Source organism: Etheostoma spectabile, chromosome 14 (assembly GCF_008692095.1).
Source record: "Etheostoma spectabile isolate EspeVRDwgs_2016 chromosome 14, UIUC_Espe_1.0, whole genome shotgun sequence".
In the NCBI taxonomy this organism is placed as follows: domain Eukaryota; kingdom Metazoa; phylum Chordata; class Actinopteri; order Perciformes; family Percidae; genus Etheostoma; species Etheostoma spectabile.
The window spans coordinates 1,801,461-1,818,215 of NC_045746.1; the positions used below are offsets into that span (position 1 = coordinate 1,801,461).

General features: G+C 39.7%; 5 protein-coding genes across 9 annotated transcripts in view; 4 read left to right on the plus strand and 1 right to left on the minus strand.

Moving 5' to 3' along the window:
- si:ch211-57n23.1 (uncharacterized) overlaps positions 1-807 on the plus strand; it is a 34,182-nt gene extending 33,375 nt beyond the window's left edge. Inside the window, exon 3 of the mRNA XM_032535080.1 lies at positions 77-807. Coding sequence (XP_032390971.1) covers positions 77-218 — 142 coding nt within the window. The 3' untranslated portion in view covers positions 219-807. The remainder of the gene's footprint in view (positions 1-76) is intronic.
- Positions 629-3,164, minus strand: chrac1 (chromatin accessibility complex subunit 1). The gene is made up of 3 exons (XM_032535081.1): positions 2,895-3,164; positions 2,562-2,685; positions 629-1,667 (listed from the first exon to the last, which is right to left on the minus strand). The coding sequence occupies exons 1-3, from the start codon at positions 3,045-3,047 to the stop codon at positions 1,585-1,587; spliced, it is 360 nt and encodes a 119-aa protein (XP_032390972.1). The 5' UTR covers positions 3,048-3,164; the 3' UTR covers positions 629-1,584.
- A 156-nt stretch (positions 3,165-3,320) lies between these two features.
- On the plus strand, positions 3,321-5,927 carry gatad1 (GATA zinc finger domain containing 1). Its single transcript, XM_032535079.1, has 5 exons — positions 3,321-3,897; positions 4,294-4,416; positions 4,569-4,628; positions 4,853-5,036; positions 5,122-5,927. Exons 1-5 carry the CDS (start codon positions 3,721-3,723, stop codon positions 5,310-5,312), a joined length of 735 nt encoding a protein of 244 aa, XP_032390970.1. The 5' UTR covers positions 3,321-3,720; the 3' UTR covers positions 5,313-5,927.
- A 261-nt stretch (positions 5,928-6,188) lies between these two features.
- On the plus strand, positions 6,189-14,167 carry LOC116701395 (protein naked cuticle homolog 2). Of its 5 annotated transcripts, none has more exons than XM_032535075.1 (10): positions 6,189-6,830; positions 6,927-6,953; positions 7,044-7,117; positions 10,925-10,979; positions 11,344-11,435; positions 11,688-11,783; positions 11,885-12,020; positions 12,115-12,249; positions 12,357-12,828; positions 14,085-14,167. In XM_032535075.1, exons 1-9 carry the CDS (start codon positions 6,806-6,808, stop codon positions 12,800-12,802), a joined length of 1,086 nt encoding a protein of 361 aa, XP_032390966.1. In that variant the 5' UTR covers positions 6,189-6,805; the 3' UTR covers positions 12,803-12,828; positions 14,085-14,167. The 5 variants fall into 5 exon arrangements, with proteins under 5 accessions (XP_032390966.1, XP_032390965.1, XP_032390964.1 ...); XM_032535074.1 differs by lacking the exon at positions 14,085-14,167 and adding an exon at positions 13,886-13,964; XM_032535073.1 differs by lacking the exon at positions 14,085-14,167 and having other exon boundaries at positions 12,357-13,463.
- Positions 13,908-16,755, plus strand: part of lrrc14b (leucine rich repeat containing 14B) — a 4,451-nt gene continuing 1,603 nt past the window's right edge. Inside the window, exons 1-3 of the mRNA XM_032535072.1 lie at positions 13,908-14,517; positions 14,702-15,330; positions 15,910-16,663. Of these exons, the coding sequence (XP_032390963.1) occupies positions 14,242-14,517; positions 14,702-15,330; positions 15,910-16,588 (1,584 nt within the window). The 5' untranslated portion in view covers positions 13,908-14,241 and the 3' untranslated portion in view covers positions 16,589-16,663. The remainder of the gene's footprint in view (positions 14,518-14,701; positions 15,331-15,909; positions 16,664-16,755) is intronic.

The following is a 16,755-nucleotide window of genomic DNA, read 5'->3' on the forward strand; positions in this document are numbered from 1 at the left end:
GCTAGGGGACACAGAGTAGTGTGTAAATGTGTCACAAAGTCTCAGACATTTACTTGTGGTTTGTCATTCCTTTCAGCATGAAGGAGCATCTTGCCAACACAAGGGATGCCATAGATGGAAGAGAGCACATGGCAAACAACCTAGAGAATCATTTTTCTACTTTAGAGAATACTCTGCTTGACATACAGCTTCGACTCAACAAACTCATCCAACAGTGACAATGCCAACCACTTGCCTTATGTGTGCTGTATTTTTATATTCATGTAACAATGTAGCATATGTATGCATGCTCAGGATTATGTTAGTCCGTAGTATGAGGACAAAACACATTTGATATGCACCTTATCTCATCGAAGCACCTAAAAGTGGCATCCGTAAACTGGAATCAGAGAAATAAACCTCACATAATCAGGGAGAGTTGATGAACATGTAGCTGTTAACTCATGTTTTATATTACCACTTAGCAGATATGTTTCACGTGGAGAATTGATGGTCCTGCTATCAGCCTCTAGCTTAAAACAGAACAACTGACCTGTTTAAAACGTCATTCGACAATAATACACTGCATTTACATACATATATTTTGCCAAAGTTGTGGTGTAAAATACATGCGGTGTAACAATGAATATCAGACAGCATGAATCTTTATTTTAATATCAAATCTAAACAATTTGTAAATGCATGAGGATGATGCGTAGTAAGGTGGTCAGTTCATATATACACTTTAAATATTCACATCTATTAAGCTTGAGTGTGAATTTGTATTTGGAAAGATGCAGCATGTTCACTTGCTTTGTAGTGAAGCTGTAAAAAAGGAGGTATTTATACTTTCAAGTATTTATGATAAACTACACACAACTCAAACATGACAAGATCTCTTTTTTTACTATCATATGTAACTTAGAATATTAACATCAGTATATTTGACTTTGAAATTAATGTTTGATAGCACCTCTAAAATACCCAATCCTATTTAAAAGGCAATAACAACTCTGGAACTGAGACATTTGTGCACCAGCTGTGTGGAATGGATTCCCATTACATCTTGGTCCGCTACATGGAGTAAAGCCCATATAGGCCTGCAAGTTATAAAGAAAAAACAATTTACTCCTGCTGATTATTGTGCATGCAAAACAAGCCCGGACCTTAAAAGAAATGCTACCACAAAACCTTCAGATAGTTTGGGAATACAGGCCAAATGCAAAACAAATTCCAAAATGTTAAGGGGTGATTGCATTATGATTCATCTAAGACTGCTTTGTTTAAGCCATTGTTACACATTTAGATTTCTGGCATCAGGTATTTATCTTAGACATACAGTAAAACTTCTATGTACCTCTAAGAGTGTGTTGTTGTGTTTAAAGATAATTTCTATGTCTTTACTTGATTTTACATTTGACCTATGTGGCTTTACTTTCAATTCTGTGTCCCCTAAAGTCTTGCATAAGTCCTACAGCAGAATTCTGTCAATGTATCTTAAAAAAAGCATTGAGAAAGTTCAGTGTATCTCTTCTGCTAGTGCATTTAATGAATGGCAGGACGTGTGCATTTGATAACATCTGTGAAATGTAACCAGTGTCTTTTTTAAAAGTCAGCATCATCATCATCTTGCATTTGGTCCAAAGATTGAAGATAATCTCGAGCCAAGATCTTCTTTGGGAGGATATCTATAAAAGAGAATATTAAAATGTGTCAAACTTGTTCTTATAGTCACTATTTATCCTTTAACTGTAGCTGCAGAATGCCATTCCTGACAGAACCAATGTGAAGTGATGTGAAACTATGTTTATAGCATCTGAATGAATGATGAATGGTTGTGGAAATAGATCTTAAAAGCTATTGTTGTCCTTGGTAGAAGGTGAGGTTACGACAAAAAACTGCTTTAAAAATTGTTGCAGAAAAAATAAGACTGTGGCAACTTCCATTTATGATTGTTGCAAGAAAACACAAAGCGGTGCAAGTTTGTGTTGAAAAAAAAGGTATTCGTCAATAACCAGAATATGCTACCCACATCATGAAAAAAACATTTGTTGATTACTGTATGAACCACTTGGTATTTTATTATAAAATGGACCACTTTGTTTCTTCCCTAATACTTGGTTTAAGTACAATAAGTACATGTAATTTCACATTTGTATGGTATTTATATTTCTATATATATATTATATATATATATATATATATATATATATATATATATATATATATATATATATATATATAATGTTTCACTGAGGTGTTGATTTAACTTTATAATCATTTTGGGAGGATGTAGTTTGTGACATTGAGTTGACATATAGATATACATAGAGCCACATACAAATATATTCAGTACAGAATCTCCATGACTCCAACATACAGCATCCAAATGACCATGAAATTGATTATAACCTTCGTGGTGATGAGATATTGCATGGCTTTTGTAGTAGACGGCATTCATTTTAGGTAGATACTTTATTAAACTGATGTTATAGTAGTTAGAAGAGTTAGTAGTGACCAACATTACGTGCTGCAGAAAGTCCCTGTAGGTCTAACGTTACCAGCCTGTGGCTGGGTCTCACCTGTAAGAAAGTGGAAAACCTCCTTCTCCTCTGCGGTTTGAGCCAGGTCGCTGTACGATAGAGTGTTGGTTTCTTTCCCGGAGCCGTTGAATGAAGCGAGAGCCAGGTGCTGGACAAACAGCTCCTTCAAAAACACAACACGAGTCAGCAAAAGAGAAACTCACGGTAAGTGGAGCTCAAATGGAAACTGGAGCAGCCACATTTACACTTAGCTACCCGTGAAGCTAACGGCGAGCTAATCCCTATTAGCCACAGCAGCAGCAGATGAATGAGCTGACAAGTTAGCAGTGCTCGGTGAACCGATGATTTAGCTAGCATTAAACGGCAGCTTACTGTAGCTTTAGTGGTGAGAAAAAGAGCGTCCTGGTTAATGCTGGAGACATCGGGGGAGCTCTTCATTATCAACCTCACTCTGGACATTGGGAGGGAGATGTTTTTTTTGTTACTTGACGTTTGGTCGTCCTTGTCGGGAGTATTTTGAGACATCTTCCTGAAGACACGGCGCCAGACAGGCGGAACTTTTGTTTTGAACAGTGACGCATATCTTCGTCTTCTTCTTCACATTAACAGTGGTCGGCGGCCGTTTTGCTTGATTACCGCCACCTGTTGGAGTGGAGTAGCTTCAGGTGAAATCGAAATGTTCAATTATTATCATTATTATTTTCATACTTCCACTAGTACGTTACTTGCATTAACTAGGAGTCAAAATCTCCCCCTACCTAAACCTGAACCAAAACCTTTTACACAACATGGTTTGTGGCAACATCTAAATACACAGGTCGAGTTTGGCGTAGTGTCCTCCAGTCCAGCGGCGGCGCTTGACCAATGCATCGCAAACCACAGAGCCGACGACGATGTCAAAACAGGCAGAAGAAGAAACAGTTAGCAATGGCGGTGATTTGGCTGCGAAAATAAACAATCCATATTGTAATTTCATGCTGTCGGGATTATCGTATCAAGCCTAATGTCATAGCTAGTCGTGTAAGGTTTAACTATCGCAGATAAAAAAAATCTTTCTCTCTGTTTGTGTGATTGGAAGGAGTCACATCAGTGTGATACACAGTTAGCAGGAGCTGAACGAGCAGCCGTCATCTCATTGTTGAGCACAGTATTAACGTGGACTTCTGTGTACCCTGGCGTCGTTTTCTGACCATTAACGATGCCGCTGGGTTTGAAACCATGCTGTGCTGTCTGCAAGACGAACTCGTCCTCGATGTGGAAGAAAGGAAACCAGGGAGAGATCCTCTGCAACAACTGCACAGGAAAGAGCAGCTGCGGAACATCAGGACCCTCCGTGTCCTCCAACACTCAGCCCAGCAATGGCGGGGGAAAGCAGGTTCGTAACTGTGTAAATGTGCCTTTCACATTAAATGCTCCGCTTGAACCCCCTCTCTAAAATAGAGTTCACATGCTGGTGCTTACAGCTGTACATTTAAAGAAGTACCACTACAGCAGCATACCAAACTGTAATGTAAAGAGCATAATGAATCTCAAAGCGGCCTGTGGCGTTACTGGGAAGATTGGAAGGGATGGATGTTTTCTCTGTTTCGTATAAATAGTTTCAGTCGTCAGTCGAAACAAGCACATGGAAGGATAGTATGATAACAATTATTACTATTTGTGGATACAGTAACTAATCAGTTACCCGACAATAATTAGTTGCAGTTAAGTTTGTCATAGGTAAACATTGAATGGAGGCATATTAAATACCTGGTGTGTGTTGCTCTTTTAGTCCAAGCAGGAGATCCACAGGAGGTCTGCACGGCTGAGAAGCACCAAGTACAAAGCTCCGGCATCTGAGAAGAAGGTGTCAACAAAAGGAAAGGGAAGAAGACACATATTCAAACTCAAAAATGTAAGGCATAGATGGATTTGGTTAGCAAATGTAGTTCTTTCTCTTCTGTTGTAGTAGTAATAATAATAATGATAATAATGTATACTTAATTAATTGTGACCTATGAACTTATTTATTTGACGTGTGTGTGTGTGTGTGATCTTTTTCCTCAGCCAATCAAAGCACCAGAATCTGTTGCAACAATCATCACATCTGAATCAGTATTTTATAAGGTATGTTTATTTATTTTTTTCTCCAAAAAAAGTAATCTCCTGTTTTTGCTCAATACAGGAATATTGTCATCTACCCCATTTTCATCTTAAAACATTTCCTGATCCGTCAGAATTTCTTCATCTAATTGCAGCTTTAACTAATACTGTTGTAGGAAACATTCATCCGGTGATACATGTGAGAGAATGAGCCAGACCCTCCTTAGTGTTTATATCCGTATCCACAGGGTGTATACTACCAGACAGGAGATGTGATCAAGGTAACAGATGAGGAAGACGGGAAGTCTTACTATGCCCAGATTCGAGGCTTTGTGCAGGACCAGTACTGTGAAAAGAGTGCTGCACTGACCTGGTTAATCCCGACACAGGCTAGCCCAAAGGACCAGTTTGATCCTGGGACATACATTGTTGGTGAGCAATGAGAAATTCAAATTTTACAATTTCTAGGCCATTTATGTGACATGTTAAGATCTGTCTATCTGTTATTTTTCATTAGGTCCAGAAGAGGATCTGCCCAGAAAGATGGAGTACCTGGAGTTTGTGTGTCATGCCCCCTCTGAATATTTCAAGTCGCAGAGCTCTCCGTTCCCCACCATCCCCATCCGACCAGAAAAAGGCTACATCTGGACCCACATAGGACCCACTCCTGCCCTCACTGTCAAAGAGTCTGTCAGTGGCAGCAGTTAAAAAAACTGTGAGATGGACTTGGTCTGTTGCTTTTTAAACAGACATATGTACATTTATGTTATATAAAGAAAACAAAAAAAATGGTTAACTTCAACCATTACTTCAGATTGAAGGCGAGTTGTAAGTAGATACAAAGGAAACCAGGAAACTAAATTTCAAACAAGATGCCAACTTTTGTATTTAGTTATACACAAAAAAAAGCTCTTTTCCACCATTCTTTTCGTCTGTGATTGTTTAAGAAATGGTATTTATTGAGTTGCTGGTAGTCAATAGGCTAACTTGACTTTTTACATCGTTATCCCCTTTTAATTTAATTTTCTTTTTTGTGAAGTAAGCTGTAAATATAATTATGGCAACAAAAAGTTAGGTGATCAAAGCAGTGAAGAACTGCAGTTGTCCTGAGTGTTACAAGTGCTTAGTGTCAGAGCACGAGATACTGCAGTATAAAGATGTGATGCATTTGTCATTCCAGCTTCCTCGTGATGTTCACCTCATTTACAGCTGAGTTGTATGATGATGTTCTACAGTAGTGTCTGTGTTCTTAAAAAGACCATTCTGCAATGTAGGAAACTGGTGGTCAAGACAGCCCTTTCACCTGAATACAGCCTCGAGATTTGACAGATTATGATTTAATTACAAAGTATTGACAGACAACATTTGTGATACATATGAGCCGAAATAAGAGTGCCATCAGTCTTATACAGGGATATACTGTGGATCCATCTTAATACTGGTAAAGCATCTGTAATGCACGCACAATACACATTTTTAAACTATTAGCCTACATTTTATTACAATTATGGCCAAACGTTTACATACAGTTGTGAAGAACATGTATGTCACAGCAGTTTGAGTTTCCAATTATTGCTACAACTCCTATTTTTCTGTGATGGAATCATTGGAGCACATACTTCTTTGTCACAAAAAATAGTCATGAAATCTGGGTCTCTTTTGACTTTATTATGGGTCTTTTGAAAATGTGACTAAATCTACTGGTCAAAAATTTACATACAGCGACCTCAACGACAGCGACCAATTGTGGTGTAGAAAGTTGTATCAATAAAATTTATTTTGTGACATTACCTCTTTTGCAGCTCACGAGTAATTATTATTGACTACAGCTAGAGCTAGTTTGATACACTTAATAGGACAACTGTTCTTTAAAACTATACGTAAACTTTTGGCCACAACTGTGTATTACTTTTACTAAACGAAAAACAATAAATGTCATGTCCAGAATAAGTTATTGTACATATTGTACGTTGTATGTTTTTTTTTTTTTAGCTTTAGTAATCTACAATTTACCGTAGAAGGAAGTGCGTAACGGTGAAGCCTCTCACTCTCGCTCCTTTATACTCTTTGATACCTAAGTCAAACTTTCAAGCTTGTCTGTGTAGTCTCCGGGCGCTGTTCTTTCACAAATGTCGCATTTATTTTTCCCCTCGTGGATTGGACATTATGAAATGTTCTTGATCAAATAAAAAGGCGGAAGTATGGGCAAATTCCAGTCCAAACTTGGTGAGATTTTTTGTTACATTGCATTTCTTTTTTTTAAGATGGAATCGCTTCTGACAATATACTCTTTTTTTTTTTTCCCCCTCATCATTTGGATAGCTTCGAAACGTAGACAGGGTCCCGAAGGTAAGACTGTCAACACAAAAACTGTACAAACCACATACTTTGTACACGTGTTTGTACGTGTATTTATATATATATTCTTATGCTCTGCAGGTGGTAGTTTGGCTTCCAATGTGCTGACCTGTCAAAGGGAGCTGGAGCGCATCCACAAAACCAAACTGACAGAGGTAGATTTTTATAACATATGCGTATTTCTGCTTATATAGTTTAGTATTAGGCTATACATATAACTGGACTAACATACAGACGCAGGCAAAACTAAACTAAAAGGGCACCCACATTTCGTATTACACAAACATATCCCATGATGCTTATTGTGGTTTCCTTTGACACTGTAATGATTTGTTTTTGATGGATTACCAAATAGGCTTGAAGCTGGCACAGTTATGGGTGGAAACCATTGGCCACATATTAGGGTTAGGAGATTTTATTGCTATAATGGTTGATAATGTAGTTCATTTAGACTTTACTGAAAACGGTATAGGCAAGGCAGCTTTATTTATATAGCAAATTTCAGCAACAAGGCTATTAAAGTGCTTAACATAAAATATTTAGGAGCAGTTAAATAAGCAATTGATTATATTGTTTGAGGGCGTTTTTTCTTATCTGAATCAAGAGTCTAAGAACACTGGGTCCCACAAAATTCCATTGAGGCAAATTTGTGACATTCCATATTAATAAAATGACTGGACTGGACTTGACTCTGAATTGATAATAAGTATTTTAGGGACAATTTTTCCTCCAGAACATCCTCTTAAATGCATGAGAGTTGTATATATTAAAGATGTTCCCATAATGAAGAAAAAAGCAACAGAAACTAAGGCATTCACAGCCTCTATACTGGTTTATTGCAGTTTATAACAGCTTCATCTCAGTTCAGCCAGGGATATACAGTATTTTCTCACATCACTTCAGGAGACATAAAAGGTGGTTGGAGGTAGTTGTGTATTTATTCTTCCGCCCTTTCCTTCTCCATCTCTATAAAGAGACTTGCACATCTGTGAAGTGCAACACAGCCACCGCCTCCAAACAGCAAGGTCTTTATACCCAACTGGAAAAAAAAAATCTCCACATCTGGTACTGCTTTCCTTCTCCAGTCAGACAGACTGTAAGAGGGGAGAGAGGAAAAAGATGTGGGGAGGGAGGGGTGTTTGATTGCATAAATGGCATAACATGTAGCCTGTTAACATTTATGAAGCCGTACGTTTGGATACTGTTGAACAGAAGATAAAATGTGCTCTTTATTATGTTTTATTTAAGAAGAGGCGGTAAAAAGTGTCACTCTCCTATATGCACACTGATTTAATCATCAATTATGTGTTCAAAGGAAATTACAAATGTTTTATGAGCTTCCAAAGATCAGTGTTGCTTGTAGAAAAAGGAAAACTACAGTATTTAAATGTGAGATGTGATAAACAACTGATATGCCATTTTTACTTGTCTTCAGCTTGTTTGATCTTTTTGCACAACTGCTAAAGTCATAAGATTTGGTGTGAGTAATCACCAGTTTGTTTTGAAGTTAAATAAAGTGTTGTATGAAAGCTCTGGAAACTTCCACAGTTTGGAAAAAGATGTTGCCAAGTTGTGCAAAATGTTGTGGTGGAGTTTCTATACTTGTTAATGGCAGAGATCTTCCTGTGATTAGATTTTCCAGCCTAATATAGTTTGACACTCCACAGCTGTAAACTGCCAACGGCAAAGACATCCCATTGTGTGAGACATTAGCTTTGGTCTTACATAAACCCTCTTTTTGCCTCCTTAATTTGAAGCCTTTCCCCTGATTTTACTTTACTTAATTTAAAGAGTTTTCTGCATATAGAGAAAGATAGTTTAAAAGCAATTGCTAACATACATTTGTATGTTTGAGTTATTTTATTAATAGCAATCGTTACAGACGATAGTTACAGACACTTTGTGTATTCTTGAAGATAACCAGTGACTAGTAAATGTGTTTAGGCTGTAGATAAAAACTAAAGACACGGACCCAATAACTAAATATTTACATATATGCCTTACTTTACCTGTCGAAAAGCAGTCACTCAGGTTTCAATATTACTTTCTGAAGTTGAATGCATGCGTGTGGCTGACTCAGTGTACATTTTCATAAACACCATGTCAACATTCATGAGCAGGGTTTTAATGGGTTTTAATCTTCATGCCTCATATTGTTTGACATAACTAACGCCCAGGTGTGGTTACTTCTACTACTCTGCTTGTTAGTTTGTTTGCACTGGAAATCCATTGTTAAGTCCAGTTCACATTTCTTTTTTCTTTTTTTAAGATTATTTTTTGGGCATTTTAGGCCTTTAATTGATAGGACAGTTGAAGACGTGAAAGGGGAGAGAGAGGGGGAGTGACATGCAGCAAAGGGCCGCAGGCTGGACTCGAACCCGGGCCGGCTGCATCGAGGAGTAAACCTCTATACATGGGCACCCGCTCTACCAACTGAGCTATCTGGGTGCCCCCAGTTCACATTTCTACCAAAGTTTCTCTGTCATGAGTGTTCACAAATTACTTTTAGTCTTGAAAATGTAGGTAGTTCTCATTATATTTAGACTAAAATCTACCCAGGTAAAAAGTTATCAGATTGACTGTTACACATTCTTGCTGAGACAAAGGCAGCTACTGTTCTGCCGACACTTGAAGCTTTTTTATATGAAGGCGGATACATGGATGGGTGATTTATAATGAGGGTGTACAACAGAATACTGGATTCTACCCTGTGCACCTTTCTGCTACCTGCACCATCTCTTCCACTTCCACCGTCTGTCACTTGAAATTGAACCCAGCATCAAAGCTTCACTGCAGTCAGAGCGTGGCTGGCAGATAGAGGAGGGTGTGGAGAAAGACTGATGTGTATGTGAGTGTGAGGTGTGCACTCATCTTATCGTTCCTATTGTCACTCATCTGTATCTGCCTGAGCATCAGTGTGACGCTAGTGATGGATTGTCGTGTTGAGAGATAAGAAAAGCCTTGTTGAGGCTCTCAGTTTTATCTTGCTCTACAGTCCAGACTGGTTTCTACCAGTGAGTATGTATGATCAGATCTTTTTTTTAAATCACAGAAATGGATATAATTGTTAAAGATCCCATATTGTAAAAAGTTAGATATCTACTGGATGTCTTTTTCTGTCAAAGCAGGTCAAAGTGCTGCATGCATACTGTGAAAGTATCAAAACACTCAACACATGGAAAAATGCACACAGCCCTTATTCAGAAACTGGACCTTTTAAACAAGTTGTCAGGACATCCAAATGGTTGTGATGTCACAACTGCTTACTGTCAAAATAAATTACATAGGTAGAAAGTGCTGTTACAATGTCATTACAGTCATTCTGGCCCGGAAAATGCTTACCAACCAGAGCAGACTGGGCTTTTTCGAGAGGGGAGCTTAAAGACACACTAAAATGGAGCATTTCTGAGGGTGAATACGATATATTTACACGGACAATATGAGAAAAACAATTTACATTTAATGATCATATAAAACTTTAGGGACACGTCAGTTACGTATGATGGGGGAAGAAAAGGTTAAGAAGTCAAAAGTTTAAAGAGGAGAGCCAGTTAGGAAATGTCCAAACCTTGTTTTATTAAAAAAAAAATATTTATAGTGCCAAATCATAACAGAAATTATCTCAGGACACTTTACAGATAGAGTAGGTCTAGAACACACTCTAATTTACAGAGACCAGGAAATTCCCCCCAAGAGCAAGTACAGTATTTGGTGCGACAGTGGCGATGAAAAACTTCCTTTAAACAGGCAGAAACCTCAGGCAGAACCAGGCTCTAGGTGGGCGGCCATCTGCCACTGCAAGTTGGGACACAAAGTCACACGCTTCTTTATTCTGTGTTTTAATTTATGTCATTTCTGCACCCATTGGACAAAAAAAAGCTCTTAATTGTTTACCCTTTTCTTTACTTATCCCTGTTACATGTGTGCTCTCTCTTGATTTACACTCTCACTTATTTTGACAGAACTTGTACGTAGAATTGAGGGCAAACAAGTCTGGGCGTAACTGCAGCCTTAAAGGTGAGGAGAGAATTGAATTATTGCTGTTTGCATCATACTGACAGTGCTCACTTTCTATGTATTATAAAGGGCTTCATTATTATTGTGTAGATGTTGTGCAGGTCACACCCTTACTTGCCACGGTCAAAGGGAAAAAGTCAAATTAAATACATCTGTTCTACAGTATATTTGAAAACTTTAACCTTTGGAGGTGGAGCTTTCAGTAAGTTCCCTCTCTGCTGCTAAACATTTATTTAAAACAGAGCTTATAACAAGGAATACGTTGATCACAAGGCACAGTATGTTAACACAGTAATTATATTTCCCCTAAACTGTGAGGCAACTGGATAAAGATATTTACAGTCCAGCTGTGTCTATTGTTTAGTGATTCTGCCACCAAAGAAGACACCTGATAGAGATAAAAGCATCCACTTCCAGTTCAATAAACGGACGAAGAAGAGGAACAGCCATGATTGTGTGAGTGTATACCTCCAAATCTCTGCACCATTTGCAAATCTTTGAGGTACCAGATGGGTGAGATAAAAGTGTTTCTGGATAATGTGTTTTCAGGGGCACTTTACAAAGTCAAGCATCTGATAGGAATCAACAATGTATTATAAGCACACATTGAGGTTTTGACCCTATGGGTATTACTGTAAACTTTAATTTGACCTAATAATCTACTGAACTGCAGTTACATGTTTATTGTAGCAATATGTGTACCCACAGGTCACAGAGTGTAACATGGTGTCTGATGAGGACACTCAGCAGGAGTGGGTCTTCACACTGTACAACTTTGACAACAGTGACGAGGTCACCAGAGAGGTAGGTTTCCTTTTTGCATATTGTTTTAATTAAATGGTGTTTTAATTAGCTTGCTTTGTACACAGTGTGTATAAATATATGGATGTGTGTGTATTCTGCAGGACATGTCCAGTCTGATACACTCCATGCATGAAGTTTTAGTGGCGTCTGTCAAGCCACCTTACGGTGGCACCACACCCCTGAAGATAAAGCTAGTTGTAACTTCATCAGCTGGCCCAGAGAAGATATCACAAATAGGTAAAAATACTATTGTGGCTCGAGTAACTGTAGACATAGTTTGTCAACTAATGTCCCTGGTGTGTTGATAATGCCCTTCTCTCATTGAAAACAGCAGCAGAGAAGGAGCAGACTACTTTTCAGGATGCAGCAAAAACACACTATTGTGTGGATGAAAACATAGAACGCAGAAACCACTACCTGGATCTAGCGGGCATTGAAAACTATACCTCCAAGTTTGACAATACAGGTATAGTTTGTGCATATCAGAAGTATATACCACTTGATTTCATGAACTTATTTTGTTTTATTTTGGAATTACATACAATTAAAGCCATTTTTCTTCCTTTTTTTCAGAATCTCCCTCTCAGGAGCCCACTCGGAATGCTGATTCTGCTCTTAAGCACCACTCTGTGGTGATCAGAGAGACCGGCATCTCTCCTGACCCTCCCAGAGGCCTCTCTATTCCTCATTCCCCAAGAAGCAAGGCTGTGTCAGTGGGGAAAGAAAGAAACGGAGAAGAGGGGAAGTCCTGCAGGTTACATGGCCATCAACCTGCTTCATGGTGCCATCATTACCAGTCTCCGCCTGCAACACATAGCATCCTGCAACGTAGTCAGAGCAAGAGGCTTCGCTCCAGGATACAAGATGCTGCCTCCCACCTTAGGCCTACACCGGGGGGAGGTAGGGAAATATTGAACAACCTTCAGCCCTCCTATGGTGCCTTGGCTTCTCCAGCCCAGAGACATGAGCACTATCACCACCACGAGCATCATCACCACCATCACTACCACCCTTCATAAATGTTTTTCAAACACACATGAGACTGGTAAAAAGAGTTGGTATAGACTATCGACCTGAAATGTGGTAGTTTTTTTAGATTAAATTCAACTCAGCAGTTCCTTAAATCACCTCATTTACTTGATATTCAGTGTGTGGGGAAATCAGGCTTCGGCACTGTTATCTTAATGCTAGCAAACCCGAAAATATTACCTATAGGTAAACACTAGTTCCAAGAATTTTCAATTCAGTGTTTACTGAATATACTTTTATAGCCATTTTAAATGGCAGGTTCATCTAAGGTACATAACCATGTAGATTTAAAAGTTAATTAAATGCACACTTTGTAGAGATACATGCCTACATTTTAACCTGTATTTTGTATAACCTGCATAGTCACATATTTGCTTGTTAGGGCAAATATGTGTAGCCTGGCTCCGCCCTCCTACTTACTTCCGCTCAATTTTCATTTTGCTTCAGTACATCTGTACAAATGAAATGTACAAGAGTCTGGTAGGACCAGGCTAAAATATGTGTACCATTGAACAAACATTTAATGGCAATGAATAATTTCTCTGTTGATAGTTCATATTCCAATAACAATCCCTGAAAGTCCATGCTTTGTTTTTTTTTTGTTTTTTTTGTTTTTGTTAGTGACATTGTTTTAACTCAAAAACAGCGAGATGGTATAGAAATGCTGAAATATGGTCAACAAAGTAAACATGGCAGTATATGTATCAGGTGTCTAAAACAACAGTAAATACCAGGTTGTTTTAGATGTTTTGGAATCTGCACCCATGTTTTATATTGGAAGAATCGATCATGTAAAAGGCAGAGACACCCATGTCTTCACTGACAGAAGCCTCAAAAAACCACAATGCATTGCAACCATGTGACATGCTGTAATTTGAGAGCGACCAAAGCCATTAACTGAGGCAGGTTTGGTTAAAAGTGAATGCACCAAAAAGTAGATAACAGCCTCTTATCACAGGCTGCCTTCTCAAATGCATTAAACATTGCAAAGTGATAATGTTTCTGTACCACACATTTTATTGTTCCTGTATTGTTGTTATATATATATTTTTCTTTTTTTTCGATTCTTGCAGGCGATGTGAGTAGTGTCACAAAGAGGTGTTTTCAGAATAGTGACAAGTTACCCAGTGACATTCAGATGTTGTTCCTATTTATCTCTCTTGCGCAAGTTGCAAATCGACACTGTGCCTGACGAAGGACTTGAGACAGCTGTTTCTATTAATAACCTCTACCCACTTACTCTATCACGCGACCCCTGCAACCTCACCACAGCAAGCTTGGTTCTAGACAAATACACAACATCCAGGCAAACATCAACAGAGGAAATCAACAAATCAGCAACCACAGAGGAGGCCGGACACTGACACGCATAGCTGGTTGACTGCAGCTCTCATCAACAACCAACAAACCCAGATAAAACCTACAAAACATGAAGTCACTGCGATTTCTTGCTGCTGAGAGCTTTGTCCAGAGTGGTCCAAGTGCACTGGAGAACCTCAACTGTGTGTCTTTTAACCTTTACCCAATTCTCTTCAAGGCATGCTACCTCCATGAGCAGACAGACTTGCTGCATGTTTTGGTCCAGGCATGGCCTCTTCATGTGCTTGACATACAGAGGCTCCTGGGAGAAACAGTCGACTGTCAGATTGACCTCACCTCCTGCACCTGCCGGCTTTGTCTGGATGCGATTCTAACTGGCTTAAAGGTACTTGGATTATCTTAAGTAAAATATGCTTTATCATATTGTTGTCATATGTGTCTTTGTTGCAATTTCCTGTGTCATGTTATTCTACTTGTGGCCATACTGGCTTCTTCCCACCTTGTTATTGGCCATAAATTGTTAGAGGTTGACTAGATAATCATAATCTTTTCCTCTTGTTTTTCTATAGGATTATGTTTTGTCTCCTCCAAGAACCTACGCCAAGAGCCTGCGTGTGGTGGACCTGACTGCCCTGAAGGATATCGAGCACCAGGCCTGCCCCTGCCAGTCAACCCTGGGCCGATGGGGAAGAACCCAGCTCCTGACCCAAATGTGCTATGAGACCACGGTGGCCATGCAAGCCAACAATGTGTCCCGATCTCCCTTTGAAATATCTATTGATGTCCGTTTGAATGGTTTCGTCACAGGCCGCAACTATGAGCTGGTGGCTCAGGCCTTCCTCCTCAAGCGTTACTGTCCACTGAAGCTTCGTTTTGTTAATTTTCGGGCTGATTCCCTCGCTCTCAAGCAGCTGTTCTATGTTCTTCGCCTAGCAGAACCTGAGTGCATTTCAAAGCTTGAGGTAGTCCACAATGTTCCCCTGGAGGCCCCACACTTGGAGGTGCTGCTGTCCAAGGTGGAATTGCCCAAATTACAGTCATTGGCCCTGCCGGCTGGGGCGTTGGATGTTAGAAGGTTGGGCTCTGATGAGAATGATGTGCTGTCCATCATCGGCAATCTGCTGGCCCAACTGAGCAGCCTGACTGAGCTCTCTGTTGGTTTCTCCACTCTAACTGGACACCTACGCAGATTGCTCAAGTGAGTAAATAGACAGAGAGGGTGATGAAGAAAGACAACAAGGTGTCCTTGTTGAATAGAGATGGATAGCTCTAATGTCCATCTGTCTGTCTTTCATTCACTTTGTAGCATCAAGAGCTTTAATGTAGCTCACAATGACCACCTTTAATCAGGGTCACAGCACATTCCCGCTGTATTAAAGCTCTTTGTTAGCAATGGGAAGTATTTTGTTGTTAAAATTGCTTACATGATGCCAGAGTGAGGACAGACAGCTGCACCTGGCTACAGCTTAGCCAGAACCCTTGTACTTCACAGTTCAAATAGAAATAGAACTGGAGGCCCAAACAACAGAGCTGTTGATCACCGTCTGGCATATGACTACTTAAAAAAAAGATGTGCCTAATATTCTGTTAATTTCCTGCACCATCATCCACGTCAAATACATCTTGAGGACTAACACAAACCATAATATGTATCTGCCTGCTCTTTACTACTATACACAGCAATTCTCAGTTGTGTTAAGATTGCTGAGGCCCGGGGATTTCTGGTACCATTGGCCACACACCAATTAATTTCTTTTTACCTTTTTTCTTTACCTAGTCCTCTCAACACTCCACTGCAGTGCTTGGAGTTGGCCAATTGCTGCCTGAACCGTGTGGACATGACGTACCTGTCCAACAGCCTCCACAGTGAGTCCCTGGTTTGTCTGGACATCAGCGGACATGACATCTTCAGCTCTTTCTCCTCCTGTTTTCACAGACTGCTGAGCCGCTGCTCAGCCACATTGGCCAGCCTGACCCTTGAAGAATGTAACATAGAGGATGAGCACATGGACACCTTCACTAATGCTCTGGCTTGCTGTCAAGTGCTGAAGGAGCTGAAACTTGTGGGAAACCCTCTGACCTCTGCAGCCTTGCTCAGGTTATTTTCCATGCTATCTGCAGGCTTTCCCAAGTTAAAATACATAGAGGTACCCGTTCCCCGCGAGTGCTACTCTGAGGAAGTCACTTATCCTCTTGATGATTCAGACCTACTGCTGTACAACAAGGAGTTGTTTCAGGAGGTCAGAGGCCAGCTGATGGGGATCCTGGAAGGAGCTGGTAGAGGAAGTGTGGAGGTGTGCACTCCACTCTCAGGGGCCTATGACCCAGACCTTAATGAAACCAGCAATGAGCTGGGAGTGTCCATGTTAAAATCTTTTAATAATGTCATCGGGAACTTTATAGTTAGCATAACTGACGTGGAAAATAAAAGATCACAGGCTCAGGAAGATAACTAATGGGGGTGCCTGTGGAGTGACCCAGTAAATGGGCCAACAGAAAAAGGTCATGATCTCAGATTGTTTACACAAATCTACACTCACCTAAAGGATTATTAGGAACACCATACTAATACTGTGTTTGAACCCCTTTCGCCTTCAGAACTGCCTTAATTCTACGTGGCATT